The following is a 25707-nucleotide window of genomic DNA, read 5'->3' on the forward strand; positions in this document are numbered from 1 at the left end:
TGAGGGCTGGGCCTGGCCCTGGGACATCGATTAAAGGATGCTGGACGCCTAGAGTCTTCCACTGTCAGACTTGCCGGGTCCTTGAGTCAGAGAATGCAGCCACTTAATAAACATTTCCGGAGGCTCTCTCTGTGCCAGGCCTGATCCCAGGGAATACTCTGTTCCCAGCCGGGCCTCTTCCAAGAGCTCCCTGACTGAAAATGGAGGGACACAGACACAAACGGGAGCACAGGGACGGAGGAGGCCCCTGGCCAGCAGGCAGATGACAAAGGGCTCTCGGTGAAGGGATCCCAAAGCACAACTGAGTTGGGGCCTGGGAGGGAAGGACATTCTGGGCAGAGAGAAAACCACATGTAAGACACTCTCAGAGCAGCAAGAAAATGGAGCAGCAGCTGAGGCAGCAGGGTCGCAGCCAAAGGCTTTGAACTTCATGCCACAGTTTCTCTGCAGGCTGCAGGGGAACTTCAAAGGGGTGCACATGTGACCAGGACACCTTAGAAAGTCACTCTGGCCGTGGCAAGGGGACTGGGTAGGGAGAGCGCAGGTCTAGGAGGAGGTGGCCTGCAGGGGCAGCAGGCATGGTGGGGACTTAGACCCAGCAGCCCCAACCTTGGGGTCTGAGAGGACATGGGGCGTGAGGGGAGAGGAGCTCATGTCGGGAGCTGATGCCCAGGAGGCTGCTGGGTATGTCACCTAGAACCCAGGGGACAGCTGGGCCAAGAGCAGAGAGGGATCTGGGAGTTGGCAGAGGGCAGATTTGGGTACTTAACCAATACATCTGCAGCCTTCAGCACGTGCCAGGAGCTTTCCAAGTCCTAACGCATTGAGCCCTTTGAGGTGGACGCTGTTATCCATTTACAGAGAAGGAAACTAAGGCACAGAGATGGTAAGTAACTTGCTCAAAATCATTCAGCTACTAAATAGCAGAGCTGAGATTCAACCCATGCCAACTGGCTACAGAGTCCAGGCTCTCAGCTCTGGGCCACCCATCCTAGAAATGGTTTCCAAAACCCTGGGACTAGCAAAGATCCCCACTGGAGACTCTGAAAGGTGATAAAGAAAGAGGCAAAGAGTTCTAGAGTAAAGCCTTTGAATCTCAGCTGGGCAGACCCCCAGAGGTCAGGGACGTTAGTCCCCTCCTCCAGGTTGGGGAAGGAAGTGGGGCACACAGGCCCCGCCCCCCCCAAGGGTCTGCTTTATACTCCAGAGGCTCGTCGTGCAGATTAAATGTGACACCGATGGAAGTGAAGCCCCAGGCCCAGGCCTGGCCCATGGCTGCCCTCCCCGACCAACACACACAGGCCATTCCCCACCCACTCCGGGCTCTGCCTCTGGAGCAAGAACGTGGCCCAGTCCAAAGGCAGCCCTGTTGTACCACGTACTTGACATCACTCTCTGGTTTGTGAGGACTCTTTCCACCAGGGCCCCTCTGGCTGCCTCCCCTGCTCCCTCCTCAGAACTCCCAAGGCCCCTCCTCAGCCTCTGTCTACCCCGGGTGCCTGAAGCAGGAAGGCCCAAGGTGTTGGCTTGGCCTCAGGACCAGCTTGGACCAAGGGTGAAATTCCCATGGCTCCAAGAGCCACGGCCTTCGCTGCCTCTGGCCATTCTCCATGCTGTCTCCTCCGTTAGACGCAAACAGACGTGAACAGCACGAGGCCGGGCCGGCTCTGCCCCAGCTCCGCGTGGGAGGAGGAAAGGGAGCCAAGCCCGGATCTCCTCCAGCCACCAGCCCAAAGGCCTCTCTGTTCCCTGAATGCTGTAAAAAGGCAACACCAGTTTAGATGCAATTTTTTTTTCCATTTTTGGCAGAAAAATTGAGGAGACAGAGATAAACAAAAAAAATACTGTAATTCCCTCCAACCTACACTTAGTTTTTAAACAAATAGGCCAGGTCCTGCCAGGCCTTCTTCCCCACTAAAGGCCCTGAGGCCACCCCCCCAGGCCCCCGCACCCCCACCCTGGAGCCCGGTGGAGCAGTAGGAAGCTGTCCTCCAGCTTCAGGCTTCGGACTAGAGCTCCAGCCCGGGCAGGAGGTCGTGCCACTAGTGCCAGAGCACAACCTTCCTGGCCTGGTCCACGCTCACCACGTGGGTTCCGGAGTAGCACCAGGCCACGGCGTTGACAGCAGCGCTGAGGAGAGAGAGGGGCAGGCTTCAGGGGGCGTCAGGAGCTGGGCCTGCAGCCTGGCTCTGCCCCTCATTCCTGGACCTGGGCAGTTTGAGGCCCTCTCTGAGCCCCACCTGTAAAATGGGCTCACAGGGCTGTGATGAGGATGGACCCAAATGTGCATGGGAGGGCACTCTGTGAACTGTGAAGGGCTCGGGGGGTGGAGGGTGTGGGACAAGGGCAGGGGACTCCACGATCCCAAGCATGTCAGAACCTGGAATCGACTTAGCAGAACTGGGCTGGGGTGGCACTAGCCCTGAGGCTGGGATGGGCGGGCGGGTGGCGGCCGTGCTCACCAGTGGGGTCCTCGAAGGCTACTCTCCAGTTTCCCAGTGTCCACATCCCAGATGTAAAGGGCTCCATCCCAGGAACCCGCCAGCGCATAGCATCTGTCCGGGCTGCAGTGGCCACAGAACAAGAGAGAGATCAGAGGACACACAGACACACACACCCTAACACAGATGCAGTCAGATGGGGCGCACTCGGACACAGGCACGTGCTCTCCCAAACACACCTGAACACGGCTTTGGTCCAGTCAGAACCACACTTGAAGCCTTCAGCCCTGAGGACAGACAGGGTCGGGGTCAGAAGGGAGGTGGCCGCCAGTCCCTGCCCTCAGCCAGGAGCTTCAAGAGCCTCCTCTCTCCCTCAAAGGGTCGGGCACCTCAGCAGGCCCTGGTCCAGAAGGGCCTGCAGGGAGGGGCCCCCACTGACAGGCCCTGGGGGGCCTTTTACAGGGGACGAGAGGTCCAGCTGCCCTGGCCAAAGCCACAGGTCAGCGGTCTGGAGGCTGGTACCTGAACACCTGGCGGATATTGCTGACACGCAGGTCGATGACCTTCAGCGTGTCGTCACGGGAACAGCTGAGCAGATGCAGCTGGTCATGGCTGAGGCTCAGGGAGGTGACCCGGCCTTGCACAGGGATGACCTGGGTGCAGCGGGGCCCCCTGAGGACCGAGACAGAGACGGGAATGAGGAGCAGCCCACCCTGACAGGGCCACTCCTGACAGGCGCCCCCGGGCTCAGATCACTGGGGCCAAGGCTGACTGTGACAAATCTCCCACCACGGCCAGCGCCCTCCAACAGGAACTCAGGCAGCCTTTGACTCGAAGCCCCTGGAGCCCCTGAAACCTTTAGGTCACTAAAATAAGTGCTGGAGAGAAAGCAGTGAAAATCGTCTTCAAATGTGTGAAAGAGAGAGAAGGGCTTCAGACAGCAAGCCTGCAGACCAGCGAGCGGAGGCCCGAGGCAGGCACGGCCTCCAGCACCAGCTTTATACACCATTCGAGCTCAGTGTTGGGCTCCAGGTTCGAAGAACCACCAAAACATTTGTTCCTTTTAACTAAAACATGGTAATTAAATGGAAAAATTTAATCCATCTTGGCTGGCAAGGCCCAGGCAGAGTCCAGCGATTGGAGGAAGAGCCACTAGGAAGGTGGCACAGCTCCCTGGGGTCAGCTGAGCCTTCAAGGGGCCAAGCCTGTCACAGAAAGGCTACCAGCTGGGAGCACCAACCCCACAGCCTTACTTCCCCGAGGTACCCTCCACGGCTCCACGGCCAGAGAAAGGAAAGAGAACCCAGGAACCCCGGCCCCACGCCTCCACCACCCACAGCCTGCGCCTGTCACCTGCTGTCCCAGAACCGGATCTTCTGGTCATTGTGGCCACTAATGATGAGATGGTCCCCACACACTACATCGTTACAGTAGGAAAGGACATTGATGGTCCTGGAGCCTGGGGACCAAGGAGCAGAGCCCTGGCCTCAGAGAAGGGTTGGACACATGGGGAAGCTGAGGCTTTGAGGTCCTCCCAAAACTAGAACCCAGGTGCCCTGCCTCCCAGCCCAAAGCCTGAGGTCACCAAGAAACTGGCAGAAAGCACCAATGGGGGACAGAGAGGAAGGCCCTTGGAAGGTTTCTCCCCAAATGCCTGCGAATCTCAGAGCCACTCCCAGAGAACAAGCTGAAGCCTCTCCCAGCGGCCTGGGAGGGTCCCGGAGGGCGGGGCGGGGGCTGGGTCTCACAGTAGGCGCGGCCAAGGTCCCACTCCTTCACTGTCCGGTCTCGGCTCCCAGTCACCGCCTCGTGCCTCGTTAGCTTGAATTTGGCAGCTGTCACTTTGTCTGTGTGTCCAGACAGTGTCTCCTGCTCCCCATCCCAGATATGGATCAAGGGCACAGCCAAGACCCCATAACACCCCCTCCAGTCCCAAGGCATGACCCCTGACCCCCAGGCTGCGTCCCCAGGCAGGGCTCACCTTGGACTGCGCCTCCCCAACCTTCCAGAGCTGGGCAGCCCGATTGTAAGTAGCTGCCAATACCTGGGAGCCCTAGAGACACGGGAGTGGAAGGGAGAGGTCCTGAACCTGGGCCCAGCCAGAGGCAACGTCCCTCAGGCCGGAGAGCTGGGGCAGGGGCTGCCTCGGAGCTTCCCACAGCCCAGGGCAGCAGGCAGGCGGAGGAGCTTGTGGCCCAGGGAGGATTTGGGTAAGAGCTCCAAGGCCTGGATCTAGGACACCCACGATGTTCCCTCAGGTGCCAGAGCCCCCGCCTGCCGGGGGTGGAGAGTGGTGGGCATCCCACGCCACTAGGGCAAAGTCCGCTCACCGAGGGGTCGAAGTCCACACTGGTGATGCTGCCGCCACCTCCTTCAAGGGTCTGGTGGGCCTTCAGGTGACCTAGGGGGACCGGGGGAATGGGCAGGTGAAATGAGATCACTAACATGAAGAGGAAAAGCTGGGACAAGGAGTGGGAAGATCCGTCTCTCCCAGATTAGAGGACAGAACTGCTGGGTCTGTTCTGGGGGCCACGGCTGGAGGCTGCACCTTCCCGAACTGCCAGCAGGGGGCCTCAGGGAGCAGCTGCTCATCTTACAGACAGGGCTGGAGAGGACCAGAGAGAAGGGACTGTCCCTAGGTCACACAGCAAGCCAGGGCCAACCAGCTGGAGACTCGTCTCCTCTAGGAGGCCTCCAGGAGCTGGCTCGGCCTCCCCCAACACACCCCCCTCTACAGAGCACAGGGTAGACAGCTAATGTCTGTCTCCTAACTGAGTTCCGAGAGTTCAAGTGATAACAGAAGAGGTGACCTGGTGGACCGCAGGGACCTGCTCCTCAAGGGCCTGTCCCTGTACCACTTCACGATCAGGGACACCCACCTCCCCTAACAGGGACCATCTGGGCCAGCCCTCCCCATCCTGCAGGCCTGGACCCCAGGAGCTGGGGGGCACCACCCTTCTTCAGAGCAGGGAACCCAGAACCCTTGCTAAGGGGTCATCTGGCCACTGCCCACAAGAATGTTCCAGGCAAGGAAACAAAAAGAGACCCAAGACCTTTACCCATGAAGGAGCGAGCTGAGGGTGGGGTCTGGAGAGAAAGCAGTGGGTTGGCCTGCAGGGGAGGGACCCTCACCTCCCACGACATTCCAGAGGTGGATGAGGGAGTCAGCCCCTCCGGTGGCCAGGAGGCTGCTGTTGGGGCCAAAACAAACAGCATTGACCTCGGAGAGGTGGGCATCCTGGGGGGAAAAGGAGAGGCTGGTGGCCCTGGTCCTTCATGCATGCCTCTTTGCACATGCTCACAGGCTCTCTCTCACAAGCACCTGTGCACATCAGGCCTTACCACCTCCACGTGGACCCCTGCAGCAGCCTCCCCCTACACCGCCCCGTGCTTCCCCGCCTGGCCTCCTGGTCTCCCAGCCTCCCGTCTCTCCCTCCCCAGTCTACTCCCCATTATAAAATGCTGAGGGGGTCCCACCACAAGCTGTGGAAGGAAAATTCCTGCTCCTACTAAGGAGCCCGGCCTTGCTTCCCTGGCCTCCGCAGACCACCCCTGCGGCTTGTAACCCCCTCTCAGTACCCCATGCATATGGCCCAGCTCCTGCTCACCACCACATCCTGAGTCCAGGTAGGAAGCCGGGCTGCCACACACACAGGGATGCTCTGGTATCGCTGCTCGGGGGCCCCCCCAACTGAGTGGCCTCTCCTCTTCTTGAAGCTGGGGGTGGGGTGTCAGGAGGGCATTCAGCAAAGCCTCGGACATGGGGGCCTCAAGCTCCCGAGGCAGCAACTACAGGAAGCAGACATGGAAGGCAGCAGAACATGGCCCAGAGGGGCAGCAAGCATATTCCCCAACCCGGCCTCTGACCCTAGGGCTCAGTGTGGACATGGGAGGGGCAGAGAAACAGACATAGAGGCAGGGCAGGGTCAGTGGAAACCTCGGGGCTGGGGTTTCAGTCCTGGCCTTGCTACTGCTTGGTTCTGACCCTGGAGAAGTCCCTGACATTTCTAAGCCTCAGTTTCCCAACTGAGTGGCAGTTCCTGTCCGGCCTCAGGCTGGAGCTCTTGGTCCCGTAAAGAAACTGATGAGGGACAAAGCCCCGAGGGTAGCTGGGCTATCCAGCCCCTAGACAGCTCCTGCCTCTGGGGCGCAGCAGAGACTCACACACAGAGTGCTGGGCAACATACAGACAGACAGACCCAAGGTGGATACACAAAGCCCGGCCTCTGGGAGCCTCACACAGGGCTCCAAGGGGCCCGACCCCTTCACACACGTGTTGGTGCACACACACACTTACTCCAGAAGCCCCTTCACCACATCCACACAGCGGGACAGCGTCAAGGAGGTGGCGGAGGCAGACCTGGGGCCGAATCAAGAGAGCTGGACTAAAGGACTGGCCGGTGGGTGTGCAGAAAGCAGTCACTCATCCTAACACTTGGCTAGGGACCCCAAGGCCCAACGCCTCTTAAGCCCGGGATAAGAACTTGAAGACCAGGAGAGTGGGATGACCCAGAGCAGGCCCAGGAAGGTGGAGGCAGAGAGGGATTTGGCACGAAGTTCCCCAGTTCCCACCATGATGGTAAGGACTGCCTCACCACAGAAGTGCCCCCAACAAAAGCTCCTGGGAGGCTGAGGTGGGCCTGTGGTGGGGGAGGGGTGAAGATACCCCAGGATGGGAGAGCATAAGGCTCAGGGTAGGAAAAGCTGGATCTGCAGAGACCTGAAAAATGCCCAGGAGAGGGTGTGCCCTGGGATGACTTGGCCCACCAGGGCTGCCAAGGGCTTTGGGGACCAGCATCTCCTGCCCCTCCCCCAGGCTCCTTCCCTGGACACCAGTGCCCTGGAAGGAAAGGCTGAAGGTGGGCCTGCAGGCTGGGGAATGGGGCAGGGAGAGGGCAGCCTCAATGCCAGGCAAGTCAAGATGGATGAGGGAGCCTGAGGGGAGAGGCGCCCAAGGACTGAAGCCCCTATCCGGTCCCTCCCTTGTGAGCTCACACCTACACACGCTCAGAAGTTCACACCACTCAGGTATGCTCGCCCAAGCTTGGACACATGTGCTCTCATGTCCCTGTGTACGCACACACATGCCTGTGACAGCTGAGCCCTGAGCCTTGCCCACAGCTTCCCTCCTGGTGACACTCTTTCACCAGCCTGACACCCCACCCCCAGAGCTCTGGTCCTGGGAAGGAAAGAAAGGGGTGAGGACAGGGGCTGGGGTCCCTGAGGTGGCACTGACCCAACGTGGCTCCAGGCACTAGAGATCAGAACTGTTCTGGGAGATCTGAGCTGTACCCCAGAATCTCCCAAAGGTCCTAGAGGAAGACTGCAGGACAGGGCCAGCTCAGAGCTCTGGGACCGTCCTCACCTGAAAGGCCTCCTCAACTTCTCAGCAGCCTCACTCTCCAGGGACTCCGGCTCAGCAGCCAGCGCCAGAGTCTTGGCCGGCTCCCTGACAGCATAGCCTAGGATGCTTGGGCTCCTGGGAGAGAGAATGAGGCTCAAGAAGGCCAAGGGACTGGCCAGCCCGTCCGTGCCCCAGAGTCCAACATGGGGAAAATGTGCAGACCCAGGGATGAGGGGTCCGTGTGGGTGCACGTGTGGCAGGCAACCGTGCTGGCTCCTATGACCACATCTGCACGTGTCCGCGAGAGCCTCGGGACCGCGGTCGTGCACACGTGCTGCCAGGTGCACGGGTGGCGCGGGCAGAGAGGGGGCGGGGTAGAACTGGAGGCAGCAGCGGGAGAGCAGGGCGCTCCAGCACACGCGGGGCGGAGGCTCGGCGGGCAGGTCCGGGCGCATCCCCATTCTTACTCGCTGATGCTCACGGGCCGCTTGGCAGCCTTCTTCAGCTCCTGGGACACCCGCGCCTGCTTGGCCCTGAGGGAAGAAAAGCCCGCTGACAGCCGGGCGCGGCGCGGGGGGGGGTCCCCTCCCCCGGGGCAGGCGCCGGGCCCCTCCCGCACAGGGGGCGCGACCGCTCGAGAGCTCCCGGCGGGGCGGAGCGGGCCCGGCGCGCGCACCTCTCGCGGCGCTCGTTGCGCAGGTTGCGCTCGGCGGCGGCGCGCGCCTTGTGCTGCACGAGCCGCTCCAGCAGCTCGCGCGCCTCCTCCTCGAGCCTGCGCAGGGCCGCCTCCTGGACGCCGGCGTGCGCGCGCAGCGCTTCGTAGGCCGCCCGTTGTGCTGCGTTCCGCGCGCGCCGAACGTGCACCCGCTGCGCCTGCTGCGTTCGCTCCTCCTGCAGCTGCGCCACGCGGGCCTCCAGCTCCGCCAGCCTGGGGGGCGGAGGGCGGGGAGCCTCTGTCACCGCTCAGGGGCAGCCGGTCTCCGAGCGGGGACAGACTTGCCCATGGGCAGGTGGCCTGCCAGGCGGCCCAGCCAAGTCTCCAACCCAGCCTCCCGTCCTCAGAGTCCTGCCGGTCTGGCCTCGGAGAGCACCCACGCGGGGCAAGCTCTCGGGCCTGCTGGAGCCCCGCGGGGTCCTCCGTGCCCCCGTCCCCGGTCCCTGTGCGCTGGCCCGAGCCTCACCTGCTTTGCCGCTGCTCCAGCTCCGCCTCCAGGGCGCCCAGCGCCGCGCTCTTCTCCACCACCTGGTAGGCCATCTGCGGGCGGCGGGCGGGCCAGGTGGGCACGGGTGCCTCCAGCCCCTCCCGGCGGATGGGACAGGGGCTGCTGCCACCCCCACCCCGCCCCGCCCCTACTGAAAGGACAGCAGAGGCTCGGCCCGGTTTAAGGTCCTGCACAGGGACGCCTGGCTGTTTAGGGACAATGCAGGGGCCTCAGGCCCTGGGGTCCAACACCTGAGTTTCAGTCCTGCCAACACCACTTAGTTTCGCTGTGACCCCAGGGTAGTCATATAACCTCTCTGAACCTGCTCTGTTTCCTCACCTGTAAAATGGGAATGCTGGTGCTTACCTCGGGGTAATGCAGAATTATTATGAGGAATATTTCAAATAATGGCAAATGTTTATATAGCACTTATGTGTGCCATGCCTTGTTCTGAGCACTCTACACACATTAACACGTTTAATGCCTGTAACAACAGCATGAGGTAGGTACTGCCATTCTAGACGCGGACATTGACACAGAGAGGTTAAGTGTCCTGCCCAAAGTCACACGGCTAAGTAGCAGAGCTGGTATTTGAACCCAGGTCACCTAACATTATGTTCCAAGTAAAGGACTGGTCTACAGGAGGGGTTTGAGCGATGTGGGGTCTGTTTCCCACCTCTCCATCCCCTGGCATAGATTCCAGAGAGCAACAGGGAGCTGCAAGCAGAGGCACACAGGAATGGACTGGGGGAGCACAGGGCCCAGAATGAATACTGGAGCTGCCCCCAGCCCAAGAGTGGGAGTGAGGGGCATCTCGTCTATCCCCCTGCCTCACTCAACCGTCCTTCAGCCGAGAGCTGGGGAAGCCACAGAGAGGAAGCTCAACTCCCACCTTTTAGAACTGAGGGGCCAGTGGGAGAGAAGGACCCCAGGCAAAGCAGTTCCCACCAGTGGGGCAAGAGGAACAAGAAGAAATAACCAAGGCTGCGGGCTCTTGTTGCTAACCTGCTCCTTGTTCTTTCTTACGTGGGCTGGGTAAGGCATGGACTGAAGAGCGAAGATGGTGCTGTCCACCTACACTCAGACGTCACCCTATATGAGTGGGCCTGGGAGGGACCCTGGCAGGGAACCTACTTCCAGAGCTGGCCCAGTCAGTAGATTTATAATTCCTTTCACCACTCAGCAAGCTTACCTCCACTTCTGCTCCCTCACCTGTCATTTACTTTCTTTGATGTTTTGTTATTCAATGTTTTTTAGTTGATGCTTTTCAAAATTCAAATAATAGAGATGAAAAACAGATTAGTGGTTGCCAGGGGTTAGAGATGGTTGGGGGACAGGGATGAGTTATGACCAAAAAGGGGTGGCAAGAGGGAGATCTTTGTGGTGATGAAATAGTGCTGTATCTTGATGGTCACACAAATCTACACATGACAAAAGGACAACTGTATACACACTTCACACCAATACCAGCGTCCTGGTTGTGCTCCCCATAGTTACATAGGTTGTAACCAGTGGAGGAAACTGGGTGAAGGGTACACAGGACCTTTCTGCACTGTTTGCAACTTGCTATGAATCTATAATTATATCAAAATAAAAAGTTAAAAATAATGAGGCATGTTTGTTGTGATATGTGAAACAGTACTGAGAATTAAAGAAAAAGCCACTCCCCACGCCCTGGCATATCCAATGGGAACTGACTGGTGTGCGTCTCAGGAAGTGATGGGGAGGGAGAGAGTGCTGAGAGCAAAGGGTAGGCTAGGGGTACGTGGAAGTATCCCAGACAAGGGAACCATGAGGTGGAGACACGAGAGTGGCAGGAAATGCAACAAGAGGCTGGAAGGAGAACTCGCTGGGGAGCCAGGGTAAGGCTCTGGAAGATAGACAGCAAACTGATAATGGGGAGAGGCGAAGGGAGGGGCTTTCCCTTCTTTACTCTGTGGGCTTCTGTTCTCTTGAAATGTTCACAATAAGCAGGAATTTGTGTATTCCTTGCCTTTTTCTAAGGGAGATCATTTTCATTAAAATATATCACTCTGAGTGGTGGACGGGGGTGCCCAGGGAGGAGTTATCCAGGGAGGATGAGGAGAACTTGGACCAGGCCAGATAAGACAAGAAACAGAGAAGGGGAAGGATTTGGAGGCAGGATCCATGAGCTGCTGACTAGCTCAGGATGGAGGGCTGGCAGGGCCAGAGGTATCCCTGGATTTCCAGCCCGGTGACGACCAATGGTGGGGATGTACCTCTTCCTCACTTAGTCTACAAATATTCATTAGCATGGACTGTGGAGACAGGCCCCTGGGATACAGTGGAGGCAAAGCAAAGGCATCCCAGGTCTTGGGGCTCTCACAGCCCAGAAGGGGGCTCAGATGTTTGAGGGTCACCTCTCAAGTGTCACGTTGCCACTCCAACAGGGACTCTGAGGGAGAGGTTCTCACTGGGTTCACAGCCCCATCCCCACACTATTGGGCACGTGACTTGGCACGCTGGAACTGGGGGTGTGTTCATGGCTATCAGTCTCCTCCAGTGGACGGGAAGCTCCGTGGGGCCAGGTCTTGTTCCCTGCTGCATCCCCTGTGCCCTGGATGTAGCAATTGTCAATAAATATTTGTTGAAAGAATGAATGGAGATCACAGAAGGTGGATTCGTGTGGGAGGGAGTTCAAATCCTGGCTCCGCCTCTCTAATAAGCCTCAGTTTTCTCTGCAACCATAAAATTGTGGAGGGTTAGCTGAAATAATGCTCAGCCCAGTGCCTACAGGGACTCGCCTCTTAATGTGGTGTTGGCCATATTATGGGGGAGATGGTGGGTCGATTTTAGATGTGATGTCCAAAAACCAGCTGAGCAAAGAGTCTGGAGCTCAGAAGAGGCCGGGCTAGAGATGTGTCTGGGAGTCAGCAAACAGAAAGGAGCCAGAGAAGGAAGTTCAGACGCAACAGCTACAGCAAGGAGAGGAAAGCCAGGAGAGTGTGGTGAAACAGAAGCCAAGAGACACCATGGGGTTGGGGGGCAGTGTCAGGTGGCAGTAGCACACCCTGCCATGGAGGGAGACCACCTGGTGGGGCAAGTCGTGAGCAGCGCAGACTGGCCCATCTGGAAGAGGAACAGAAGCTGCCCAGCCCCTGCACACCTCACCCGCCTCCCTGAGCTCTCACCTCACTTCCTCATCTTGGGCTGCCAGAGCCAAAATAGAGAGCACTCTGACCCCTCTCTAGCCTCAAGGCATTGGCCTTGGGGAATGTTCCTCACTTGCTGGCTCCCTTGGACTGCGTTCCCCACACCCCGCAAAGTCCTGGATCTTGGCCCCACCCCATCCTCTCTCAGATCCCTGCCCAGCCTACCTCTCCACAGACCAGCCGGAGCCCCTCCTCCTCCTCTTGCCACTTCACCCTCAGAGTGCCTGGGACTTGGTCTGAGTCAGGCCCCGACTCCTCCCTGTCAACCAATCAGAAAGGGGTGCTCACTGTCCGTCCATTCACCCAGGGGATGCACATGAAAAGCCTGAAACCAGAGCCATGAACTGTCTCCTGAGGAAGGTGAAGCCAGAAAGCTAGCAGAGGAAAGAGCAAGTCTCCAGAAATTGGAGCTGCCCATGACTCCTGCTCTGGAATTCCCCCAGGCCTTGGGCTCCCTTCTTGAGGCCCCTCCCAACTCTGAGCCCTAACCCATTCCTGGTTCTCATCTTCACTCCCTCTTTGGAGTAGGTAGCAAGACCCTTCTTTAGGCATCAGGTAAGCAACAGGGAGACAGAAAAAGACAGAGGAGGGGAAAAGACAGGAGTGTAGGGGTGGGAGGGGAAGGAGATGGGACAAATGCAGAGATGGACTGAGAAGGGTAGGAGAGAAAGGACATTCTAAGCGGCTGGCCTGGGAGAAGCCTCAAGCTTCAAGAGGGAAGCTGCGTCTCCCCTCCCCTGGGCAGCAGCCAGGGGTAGATGAGGTGCCAGGGAGAGAATGAACCCAGCATAGGCGATGGGGGCAGGGCCCAGGCACAGGCAGCCCATTGTGACCATGAACACACACTCACCAGAGGCCCTGGTGGGAAGCAGGAGTGACATCATTTGGCTCTGGCTGGATCTTCTCTGAGAACCGGGCCAGCAGCTCAGCCTTCTCTAGAAGACGGTTATCTATGGGTGCAAGAGGGTGAACCTGGGGTGGAGACAGACACCTTCCAGCAGACTCCAGGCATCCAAGTTACCTCCTGCTGGAAGGGCTCTCTGCAGGAGCCCAGGGATGCAGAATTGGGGAGCTACAGGCAGGCTGGGCTCAGCAGGTGCTTGCAATAGTCTCCCAGGACCTTCACCCCTGGCACAGTCGCCTCACAGCACTAGCCCCCAGGCTCTCCCAGGCACAGAGAAGGAGGACCAGTGCTGGGGAAAGACATGGCCGCGCACTGCCTGCTGAGGGAAGGGAGAGCCCAAGGATTGATTCAAAGCTGCCCCAGGGCAGGGCCTGGCACCAGAGAGTGAGGAAACAAACAAGTTCCACCTGCCTGCGGCCTTTGGCAAGTCACTTCCCCTCTAAGAGCTCTACCTTTCTGGACTAAAAAATAATCCTGACTTCCCCAGGATTGGCGGAAGTTTCCCCAGATCGGAACAGACAGTCCTTGAGCAATTATCCAGCAGACCTCCTTGAGTTTGGTAGTTTGTGCTACAGACCCTGGAACACAGCCCCTCCACCCCCACCCACCGTCACAGTCACCATCACTTCCTCTTTTCTCACCAGTTCCAGGGTAGAGTGGGGGTGACAAGCCCAGGCCTAGCTCCTCAGCTCGGGTCCCTCATGCAGTCCCCTACCTGTCACCTCGACTGATGTTGCTGGCTTTGTTCTCACACAAAACCCTACCCCAGCCCCCAGGGCACTGCGCTGGCCCCCCAGCAAATCTAAAGAAGATGCCATTTTGCCCAATTTACAAGAGAGAAATCTGAGGCTTAGGGATATGCCCTGCCCAGGACCACAGAGAAGACTGAACTTCAATGTATCTGATTGCAGCCCTCCAGAGTCTCTGCAGTCCCACTGATTTGCAGCTCCGGGGGGAGGGGGGGGGCGGGGGCGGGGGGGTGACTCCTCCCTCAAAGCTAATGGTTCCATTGTCCATCAGAGCAGTGGAGAAGTGACACTGCCTGGACGCAGGGGACTGGCCTCACATCCCTGAAGGGAGAGGACCAGAAGCCTGGAAGGTTGCAGAGAAATCTCCCAGGACAAGAACAGCAAATTCAGTGGGGGTGGGGAAGAGGATGGTTAAGCAGCAGCCAAGATTAGGACGAGTGATGGAGCTGGAGGGATTGTGGTTAGCTTTTCAAGCCCAGACATACAATCTCAGATGAGCAGAGGCGCTACCCACAGATGGCACACCTGTTCATCGTGGCTTTCGCTGCCTAGAAACAACTCTGTGAGAGTCTGACTTCCCTGGGCTCAGCCCGCTCCCTCCCGCAGCTTGGATCCCTGTGCTTCTCCCCCAGGCCGGGAGTGGCTGGGCGCAGAGGTGCTCCAAAACCCTGAGCCAGGATCACCTATCCAGTGGCAAAGCCTGGGACTCTCAGTTTCCTCCCTAGAGATTTCAGAGTTTAGAAGTAGCTGCTCTGGACAGTCTCGCGAGGGGGACAAATGGACTGACCAGGCTCTACTCTGGGGACCGCCTGGGAGGGAGAAGCATAAGAGACCTTAAAAAACCAACAGTCGCTGACGAACCCGTGCCTAGGAAGCCTAGCCCGTGGGAGGCAGAGCCAGACGACGAGGCGCGAGGAGACCTGGCGCACCAGGAGGGAGCTCCGTCTCTAGGCAGAGCCTGGATTGGAAGGGGCAGGAAAGCTGGCCAGTCGGAGGTGGGACGTAACAGACAGGGGATCCAGCAGGCCCAAGGCCTCGGAGGCGAGAAGGCGCTGGTGCACTTGGGTCCCAGCCGGAGGAGCCAGACAAACCTCCCCTCGCCCAGAGCCCCGTCCCCTGCACGGCCATCTCCTAAGCCCCCCGGGGCGCACTCACAGGCCGGCACCAGCTCCAGGAAGAGTGCCTTTTGCGTGCGGTCCCGCTGTCGAAGCTGCCGCACGATGTGGCGTTTCCAGCGGGCCGCGAGGCCGGCGGGGGCGCCCCGGCCCGCCATGGCCGCGCTCTCCTGCCTCCTCCGCGCGCACCTCCTGCCGGAGTAGGCGCGGCCGGGCCGGGGCGGGGCCCCGAGGGGACTCTCCTTGACGTCAGGGGGCGGGCCGCGGCGGGGAATCCACGGGCTATACCAAGAGCGTTCGCGGGGGGAGAACGGAACGCAAATGTGGAGGAAGCCGCCGCCAAGGGCTACACCACCCGGACCCCACCAAAAGTTCTCACCTAAGACGGGGTTCCTAGTGCTCTCCCGGGTAATAAGCGGGAATAGAGATCGGAGAATCCGGGTGTCCTCCCCCACCCCTGTTGGCGCGCTCCGCAGGCGGGGCCTCCGGGACCCGGTTCCTTAACCCCTCAGCGCCCGGACCGCTTCTGCAGAACGGACGCTCGCGCGGCGCCCATCTCGACCCGGCCTGGCTCTTAGATGGGGACCTGGAGAGCTCGACACGCCCGACGCTGCCCTCGAGGCGCTCAAGATCTCTGAGGGGAGGCGACACAGACACAGGACACACGCGGGGTGCCAGCGAGATAAGAAATCACAGAGGATAAAGGGACTGAAGGGAAGAGGCCCTGCTTTCTGGAGATGATGGCATTTGGGTCGGGTCATGAAGGATGAAATAGGCGTTGGCCCAGAGAGAGAAAAGGATTCCAGGCAGCGGGAAGAATAGGTGCAGAGGTTCGATGACATAAAAACAGCCGGCCGATTCGGGTTTGTGGGGAGCAAAGTTTAGGGACAGAAATTAGTCGCAGAAAGTTTAGGTCCCTGAGAGTAAAAGGATGCAGCTGATTTCGTCTAGCCAACCCCCGGCCCAGAGGGGAGACGCAGCTTGCCTGAGAGCGCACAGGATTGGGTGGCTGAGCTGGCCTCAGCCCAGGACCCTGACTCAGGGCTCAACCGTTGACTCTATTTGGGCAGCCTCTGGAGGCGCAGCATCTCTTGCAGGTACACTTGACAGTGAATCATGGGTTCCCAGGAAGTGTGATAAAACCTTCTCCAGCAAGACCCCTGGTCAGACCTCGACAGACACAGGCCAGTGTGAAGAATGAAAGGAGGGATTGACTGGGGCCAGCCTCACCGTGGGGGACACTGTGTAAGGCCCCAGCAGGCCCTGCTCTTGGTGATGGAATGCAGACCTGTCCATCCCCAGGAAACGCAGAGAACTTGGGTGATGTTGGGGAGTCACCAGGCCCTGGAGGTGCCAGGTCTGTTGAGATGCAAATGGGGCTGGGTCACAGGACTTGGAAAGCAGTAAATGCCAGTGACACCTCAGGAGAGTGTATACCCTGCTCTAAACCACAGTGATCTGAGCTCAGTCCCCCACATGTCGTTGTCTCTGACCCTCATTTCCTTTGCAGCTGTTCCTTTGGAGCAGCTTCCCCTCTAGTCAGCGTGGCTTCTACTTGAGTCACCTCCTCCAGGAGAACTTTCTGCCCCTGCAGGGAGTTAAGACTTCTCTGACCTCAGCCCTGGCCCAATCAAGTCTGTCTGCTGAAAGGAGTGGGTGGTGGGTGGTAACATTTACCAGAAGGTGTGCCCGTGGAGGCCCAGGGCCATTTGGCGCCCGTGATGAATTCCCTTTAGGACTGGCTGGCTCTTAGGTGCCTGGGGACATCATCAAGGGAGCTGGGGCTGTGTGCGTGGAAGGCTGTGTTGACAGGGCTGTTCCTGGCTTTGAGGTGCAGAGGTGTATTTTTCCCAGGTGAGGAGTCCTGTTAGGGTCAGGCGTTCCTAACCCTTTTTTGACTCACAGAACACTCCTAGGAAGTTTAAAATAATTTTGTCATTTTTTTAGTAAACATATTTAATTTGTAGCACTGTTCTTTTTTTTTTTAAGTTTTTTTTTAATTTTTCCTTTTTTCTCCCAAAGCCCTCCCGGTGCATAGTTGTATATTTTTAGTTGTGGGTCCTTCTAGCTGTGGCATGTGGGATGCCACCTCAGCATGCCCTGATGAGCAGTGACATGTCCGCACCCTGGATTCAAACTGGCGAACCCTGGGCCACGAAAGCAGAGCGGGCGAACTTAACCACTCACGCATGGGGCCGGCCTAATTTTGTCATTTTTGAATAGTATATGATAAAGGAGTGATTGATTCTAACTAAAAATATTTATCTTCTATCTTTAGAATATGAAAGATTGTATTGTAAAGTTCACTTAAAATACAATTTTAGACAACATTCATAATACATAAAGACAAATGTCCATTTTTCCACTTTTTTTTGCTTTTAAGATTTTATTTTTCCTTTTTCTCCACAAAGCACCCCCGGTACATAGTTGTGTATTTTTGGTTGTGGGTCCTTTTAGTTGTGGCATGTGGGATGCCGCCTCAGCATGGCTTGATGAGCAGTGCCATGTGCGCGCCCAGGATCTGAACCTGCGAGACCCTGGGCCACCGAAGCAGAGCACGCGAACTTAACCACTCAGCCACGGGGCCAGCCCCTATTTTTCCACATTTAACATGCTCTTTAATTTACTTTAATTATGTGAGAAAAACATAATTCAATGACCAATAAATATAAAAAGTGATAAAAACATGATTTAGAGACCTAATGTACTTTAGAATATAGTTTGAAACTTGTGCTGGGGTTAGCATCTCCCAGCAGCCAGAGTGATTTCTTAAAAACCAAAGGCTCTGCAGCGTGTTCAGAGCACACCCCAAACTCCTCAGCATGGCTTCCAGGCCCCACTTGCCCTGGCTCCTGCCCGCATCTCTGACTTCACCTCTTTCCATGCTGTGAAGAAAGCCGGTTCACAACGCTGAGATCCCACCTGGGCACCTTCACCCTAACTGGTCACTATTCCTGGTGCCCATTCTCCAGAACTTTTAGGGGCTGGCACTACCCCTTCTCTCAGAAGATGTTCCCTGTTCACCCAGTCTCAAATAGCCTCCATCCCATTCAATGTCTACAATATCTAACTGTTCCTCCTTTCAGAGCATCCTCACTCCCAGAAAGGACCACGTTTCTGTGTTTGTTTTGTTGTTTATGATCCGTCTCTCCCAGCGGGCTGGAAGCTTCGGGAGAGCCACGACCAAGGCAGCCTTGACCCCAGCTCTGTCTCCTGCACCTAGGACAGGCCTGGCGCCAACTGAGGAGGCGACCAGTAAATATTTATTGCTGTTGCTGTGGTGTCAAAAATATGCAAAAACAATTTTCATGGCCCAGTGCATAGAAGTTTTGAATTCAAAACTGCAGCTATTTTTAATTGAAAAATAAATAACACGCACATAGCCAAAAATGCAAATGGTACAAGAGTGCGCTTCTTTGCCTCACATCTTCACGGTGATCAGGACAGGATGGCTGTTCGGTGATCTTTGGCTTATCTGTTACTTAACACAACTATTTCTTAATCTCTCTCATGATTCTGAGTGTTGGCTGAGCTCAGCTGGGTGATTCTCACTTTGAGTCTCTTAATGTAGTTGCAGTCACAGCCTGGGCTAGAGTCGTCTGAAGACAGCTGGGCTGGTTGTTAATGATGGCTCACCCATCTGGCTGGCAGGAGATGCTGGCTGTTGACTGGAAGGTCTATGACAGCTGGAAACCAAAGGACCTACACGTGGCCCCTCCACATGGCTTAGGTTTCTCAGAGCATGGTAGCTGGATTCTGAGAAGGAGAGTCCCCAAACAAGCATGCCAACTGATGTAAGAAAGCTGCTAGTCTCTTAAGGCTTGAGCCCAGAAACTGGTACAGCATCACTTTCTCTGCTTTCTGTTGACCAAAGCAGTCATAGTCCAGCCCAGACTCAAGAACAGGGGACACAGATCCCAGCCTTCAATGAAAGGAGTGTCAAAGGATGTCTGGCCATCTTCAATCCACCACATCTGGTACCAAATAAACCTTCAAATCTCAGTGGTTTAACACAACGAATGTTTCTTTCTCACTCATATCACAATATGGGGTAGACAGTGTTGGTACAGTATTCTCCTCCAGCAGTGACTCAGAACCAAATTGCTTCTACCTAACAGCTCTGTCATTTCAGTTTTTTGATCCCAACTGCTCTGATGGGAGAGAAGATGAAAGTGGAGGCTGTGGGGAAAAGATTCACTCCGACACCTAATTGCCTTGGAGCTGAAGTGAATTCCCATTCCTCTGCCCACGTTCCCATTGGTGAGATTACATCTACTAGGCTGTTGGGAGAGGTAGTCTTCCCATGTTCCCTGGAAGAGAACAATGGGTGTGAACACATGATTGTTGCTGACACACACCAATTTCCCAGTCTTTTTCTCTAGAAACACCACCACTAACACTTGAGTGTGTATCCTTCCAGAAATATTTATGCATATACAGACATGTAAAAACACAAATGTAGCAGTTCCACACTGTTCCACACTTTGCTTCTTTATATGACAATATATTTTCAATATATCTTAGAGAACTTTCCATATCAGAATATATAGATCTACTTCATTCCTTTTAAGGCTGCAAAGCATTTCATTGTATGGATGTACTATAATTTATTTAATGTCTCCTATTGATAAACATTTAGGCTACTTCCAATTATTTGCTCTTATTATGTTACACTGTTCAGCCTTGTACATAGATTTCTGCTTAACTATGTTAGTGAAGCTGTAGGAAAGTTTCTATAAGTAATACTTAGAATATATATATTCAATAGTTAGCACATAGCCCAGTAATATCCGATTAGAAAATGTAGTCAGAATGAAGGCATTCACAACAGCAATAAAAACTAATATACTTAGGAATATACCCAAGAAAAAATTTGCAAGCTGCAAATGAATGACATAAATTAATTTGAATGTTTTTATCAATTATATATTTAATGTATATTAATGTGATCAATTAAATTAACTGAAGGACATACAAAAATACCTGAATGAAGGAAAATATTTGACACGTTTGGGGTTGGGAAGACTAAAAATAAAATTATAATTTACACAAATTATGAATTCATTGTATTCCAGTCAAAATCCCAATAGGATATCGCTTTTATGGAATTTAACAAATTGTTTCTAAAACTCATCTCAGAAAGAATATCCAAGAGGGGGCTGGCCCCGTGGCCGAGTGGTTAAGTTCGCGTGCTCGGCTGCAGGCGGCCCAGTGTTTCGTTGGTTCGAATCCTGGGCACGGACATGGCACTGCTCATCAGACCACGCTGAGGTAGCGTCCCACATGCCACAACTAGAAGGACCCACAACGAAGAATATACAACTATGTACTGGGGGACTTTGGGGAGAAAAAGGAAAAAATAAAATCTTAAAAAAAAATAGTATATATATAAAAAAAAGAATATCCAAGAAAGAAATTTTTTAAAGAATGAGGAAAAAGACTATTATAATGAAAATGGTGTGCTGTTGGTTCAGAAATAGGGAAGATTAACAACAGAGTAGGAACTAGAAATAGATCCTCCCATGCAGGAACTTAATATATCACGAAGGTGACATTTCAAATAAGTGGGAAACAGGAGTGTCTTCAATAATTTATGTAAGGGCAATCAGTTATCCACTTAAAGAAAAAATATCGCTAGATTCCTTACTTCACACCATATGCAAAAGTAATTTCCAGATGGATTATATTATATTATGGTTTATAACCATTAAAATGATAAAAAGTATTAGAAACAATTAAGATAGTTTATAATCTTGGGATAGGGAAGACCTTCCTAAACAACATGCAAAACCCAACGGTCATAAGGGAAAAGATAGACAATTTAACCACATCAAAATAGAAGATTTCTGAACAATAAAGGACATCATGCCCTACCAAAATTCCAAGAGCCTTTCTTGCAGAAATGGAAATGCCAATCCTCAAATTCACATAGAATTGCAAGGGTCCCTGAATAGCCAAAACAATCATGAAATTGAAGGACTTCACACTTCAAGATGTGCTACGGAGCTACAGCAGTCAAAACACTGTGGTGTTGGCATAAGTATACACATATCTACCGGTAGAATAGAACTGAGGTCCAGAAATAAACCCATACATCTCTAGCCAGTTGATTTTTGGCCGAGGATGCCAAGTCCATTCAATGGGGAAAGACTAGTTTGTTCAACAAATTGTGCTGAGACAACTGGATTTCCATATGCAAAAGCATAAGGTTGGATCCTTACCTCACGTCATACACAAAACATAACTCATCATGTATCAAAGACCTAAAGTTAAGAAATAAAACTATAAACTTCTCGGAAGAAGCATTGGGGGACATCTTCATGATTATGGTTTCACGGATATGATACCAAAAGCACAGACAACAAAGGAAAACAGATAGATTGGACTTCATGAAAATTAAGAACTTCTGTGCATCAAAGGAGACTAACAAGGAAGGGAGAAGACAAACTAGAGAATAGGAAAAATATCTGCAAATAGATATCTGATAAGGGTCTAGTATCCAGAATCTATAAAGAACCCCTAAAACTCGACAGCAAAACAACCCAATTCAAAAAATGAACAAAGGATTGGAATAGACATTTCTCCAAAGAAGGTATACAAAAGGCCAATAAGCACGTGAGAAGGTGCTCATTATCATTACTCATTAGGGAAATGCAAATCAAAACCACAATGAGATACCACTTTACACCTACCGGAATGGCTATAATAAAAACAAAATTTAATAGAAAATAAGCTTTGGCAAGGACGTGGAGATGCTGGAACCTTTGTGCATTGCTGGTGGGAATGGAAAATGGTGCAGCCGGTGTGGAGAACAGTTTGACTGTTTCTCAAAAGATTACATATAGAACTACCACACGAGCCAGCAATTCCACTCCTAGGTATCCAGCCAAAGAACCGAAAGCAGGGACTCAAACAGATATTTGTATACTCATGTTCATAGTAAGATTATTCACAAAAGCCAAAAGGTGGAAGCAACTCAAGGATCTATCAACAAATGAATGGATAAACAAAATGTGGTATCCACACACAATGGAATATTATTCAGCCATAAAAAGGAGTGAAATTCTGATACATGCCACAACATGTATGAACCTTGAAAACATATGCCATGTGAAATAAGTCAGACACAAAAGGACAAATGTTGTATGATTTTACTTTAGGAAATGAATAGGGAAATTCATGGAAACAGAAAATAGATTAGAGGTCACTTGGGGCAGGGGCGGGGGGAATGGGGAATAATTGCTTAATGTTTACAGAGTTTCTGTTTGGGATGATGAAATAGTTTTGGAAATAGTGGTGATGGTTACACAACATCGTGAATGTAATTAATGCCACTGAATCGCACACTTAAAAATAGTTAAAAGGGCAATTTTTATGTTATATATATTTTACCACCACAACAACAAAAAAACTCACTCAAAGAAAGTAAATGACACCATACACAAAGAGAAAAGAGAGGCAATAGATGGGGCGAAAATACTTGCAACTTATATAGCAAATTAGGAAAATCCAGAAGATCTAAAGAACTTCCACAAATAAACTAAAGAACAGAACACGCAATATAAAAATGGGCAATGACCTTTATCAAAAAAAGAAAATCAAACGATCACAAAAAATAAAACTTACACTCAACTAGTGAAATGTAAGTTAAAGTATGAATGAGAGCTCCTTTTTCACTCATCAGATTTTGGCAAAAATTAAGAAATTGAGTAATATTCAGAGTTGGTTAGGATGCGGGGAATGGACTCCAACATTCCTGCTAGTGGGAGTATAAATAGGTCTAACCTCTTGGGGAGGCACTGTTGCCATATTATACACTCACACACACACACCCTGGGACCCAATGTGTCACACGCTCCAGTGTACGACAGGACAAAGGGTTCCATATATCATGGTACATCCACAAGATGGAATTCAATGCAATCCAAAGAATGGGCTAGATCAGTGTCCTAACGTTGGAAATGTATGTCTGACGTAATACTTCATAATACTTCTTAAAATCCAACAGGTTAACTTTTTGTTTCTAATGTTTAAGTTTTCTCTCTAATGATAAGATAAAAGGTTCAGATTGCTGTTTGCAAGCAGTTTTCACAAATGATGCCTGTGGGAGTCGGTTGGCGTTATTCTTGATGCATGAAAAGCCAAATGGGATATGATCATCAGATCTACTTTTAAAAAATTTTTTACAGGGGCTGTCCCGGTGACGCAGCAGTTAAATTCACACATTCCGCTTCGGCGGGTGCGGATATGGCACTGCTTGGCACACCATGCTGTGGTAGGTGTCCCATATCTAAAGTAGAGGAAGATGGGCATGGATGTTAGCTCAGGGCCAGTCTTCCTCAGCAAAAAGAGGATTGGCAGCAGTTAGCTCAGGGCTAATCTTCCTCAAAAGAAAAAAAAAATTTTTTTACAGCCAGGGCTTTGCAATCTTAGCGACATCTGAATGTGCCATGTATGAATTTTGATCAGATAAATGCAAGAATCTGGTAACAATCATCTTGAGGCAAATTCATAGGTTTATTTTTATGCTTCTCTTTAATTAGTTGTTTATGTCTACAACAAATGGCCCACCGAAGATTATAAATTAAGTAATATAGAACTAAAAATTAAATGATTTAAAAATGTGACATGATCAAAACACTCAGGGTTTAAGGGAAGCAAGTTTATCTCTAGCTACCGGGGTCCTGGGAGCCCCGACCTTCTCTACACGCCACATGCACGCACTATCGACTGTTGCTTCAGAGGGAAAAAAGTGTTTGGGAAGGGAGGAACTGAAGGGGGGAACTCTCCCCACCTTGGGGAGAACCTCGTGATCTGAGCATCATTCCATATGAGCTGATGTGAACAATGCTTCGAAATGGGAAGGGAAGGGAAAGATGACCCCTTTTTATTTGTTAAGAAGTCCGGTCAAAGTTATTCAAATAAGAGGAACACCAGCTTCTTTGGTTGATGAGATGTGGTGGAGGTGAGCTAGGATGAAGTGGCAACAGGATCCTTCACAGGGAAGTGAAATCCTCAAGATGCTGAAGTGTGTTTGGCTTCACACGTGTTGGAGAGACAACAGGCATAGCAGAAGAGGAAGCTTCCTCTCACGGTACTCAGCCTCCCCCCCAGCAGCAGACAGCCGCACCTCGCCCCTCTGCAGAGCTGGCCCAAGGACAAAGCCACCAGGCCCAGTGAAGGCAGGTGAAATTCCCAAGGCACCAGAAGGGACTGCGGACTGGATGGGGTGGGGACCCCGACTGGAAGGGCTTCAACGGAGGGGACCATAAGAGATGAGAAGGAGGAGACAGGTGGGATACAGCAAACTAGGAAAATCTAGAAGATCTAAAGAACTTAAGTGTCAACTAAAGAACAGAAAACCCAATATGAAAATGGCTGACGACTTTTATCAAAAGAAGAAAATCCAATGGTCCACACACACACACAAAAAAACTATGCACAACTAGTGAAATGCAAGTTAAAGTATGAATGAAAGGTCCTTTTCACTCAGCAGATGAGCAAAAATTAAGAAACTGAATAATATTCAGAGTTGGGTTAGGGTGTGGGGAATGGAATAGAGGCCCCACCCTTTGTTGAAGGGCAAAAGGCAAGGGCAGAGTAATTCAGGCCCCGTTCCTACCTGCTCCCCAACTCCTCCCAACTTTCTAAGGTTTTAGGATACTGACCTATGTGACCTATGTGACACTATGCTGACTCAGTGTGATGTAGTTTGAGGATAGTGGGTGTAGAGGGAGCAGGCCCAGGTGAGGACCATCCCCACCCATCTCATGCTCAGAGATGGTCACTGCCTAGTTCTTCCTTGCAACACAGCAGTGAGGAGTGGTTGCCAAAAAAAATAAAGTTCAGTTTTGAACACACTAAGTTTAAGGAACCTGCGAGTCAACCAGAAAGAGATGTCCCAGAAGCAGGAGAAAGGCCTGAGCTGGAGGTTGGGGAGTCATCAGAATATGGATGGATATGAACGAGGTCATCCAAAAAGAGTGAAGAGAGGGCCTGTAACTGAAGCTGCAGGACACCAGTATTTCAGGGTGTCCTAGCACAACCAGCCACAGACCACCAGGGACAAACCCACAGTCCAGCAAAGTCAGGTTTATTGACACGTCACTCTGAGGAAGACAACACACCAGAGAAACAATGGAAAAGAGAGTTATTACAGAATTTAAGAGAGAGGTGGAGATTAGGTGAAATTTAAATAAAGCACAGTTTTGATGACTGAAAGCAAAACAGAGCTGTGTGTAAAGGGACCAAATCAGGTCTGGGCTGCTAAGTGGACCCAGGGTCCTGTTTTCTTGGAAACAATAACGTTAAGATAGATGTGGCATATAATATTCAGAAATCCCTTATCTGAATCTCTGCACCTGGGTCGTAAACCCTGTCTTGATTACAGATCTTCCAGGCAAGAGTATCATTCTTTCTTACATAATTTCAAACAGCAAAGTCTCTGATAGTCTTTTAGAAAACAAAGTTGCTCAGTGAGTAAGAAAGAAGTAGTCGCTCAAAGGAGTGGGTTGTTAAGACATTTTATGGCTGCAGCCTGTCCTTGGGAAAAACATAATTTCCTGTTAATTTTGCAGCTGGCTTTATCTGTGTCTGTTATTCTAGTCTGATGAATAGCAGGGCAGATTTTTACAGTCCGAAATAATTTTTAGTCTCTCAAGGGACAAACAACGGAGGAGGAATCTGCAAAGACTAAGAACAGTGAGTAAGCAGGCAGAAAAGTGAAGTGTAAGTCTCACAAAGCAGGAGAGCGATTGTTGGTGTCCAACGCCCCTACAA

General features: G+C 52.7%; 1 protein-coding gene across 3 annotated transcripts; it reads right to left on the minus strand.

Annotated features, from left to right (window-relative positions):
• Positions 1 to 1829: 1829 nt before the first annotated feature.
• ATG16L2 (autophagy related 16 like 2) lies at positions 1830 to 15168 on the minus strand. 3 transcript variants are annotated; one of them, XM_070625892.1, is made up of 18 exons: positions 14969 to 15166; positions 13011 to 13110; positions 12326 to 12419; positions 8967 to 9040; positions 8462 to 8713; positions 8253 to 8318; positions 7807 to 7920; positions 6739 to 6801; positions 6050 to 6158; positions 5574 to 5679; positions 4772 to 4842; positions 4423 to 4494; positions 4190 to 4310; positions 3795 to 3900; positions 2964 to 3113; positions 2681 to 2728; positions 2463 to 2564; positions 1830 to 2130 (listed from the first exon to the last, which is right to left on the minus strand). In XM_070625892.1, exons 1-18 carry the CDS (start codon positions 15084 to 15086, stop codon positions 2043 to 2045), a joined length of 1854 nt encoding a protein of 617 aa, XP_070481993.1. In that variant the 5' UTR covers positions 15087 to 15166; the 3' UTR covers positions 1830 to 2042. The 3 variants fall into 3 exon arrangements, with proteins under 3 accessions (XP_070481993.1, XP_070481995.1, XP_070481994.1); XM_070625894.1 differs by lacking the exon at positions 12326 to 12419 and having other exon boundaries at positions 14969 to 15168; XM_070625893.1 differs by lacking the exon at positions 6739 to 6801.
• Between the last annotated feature and the right edge of the window lie 10539 nt (positions 15169 to 25707).

The sequence above is a fragment of the Equus przewalskii genome, chromosome 6, assembly GCF_037783145.1.
Source record: "Equus przewalskii isolate Varuska chromosome 6, EquPr2, whole genome shotgun sequence".
Classification (NCBI taxonomy): domain Eukaryota; kingdom Metazoa; phylum Chordata; class Mammalia; order Perissodactyla; family Equidae; genus Equus; species Equus przewalskii.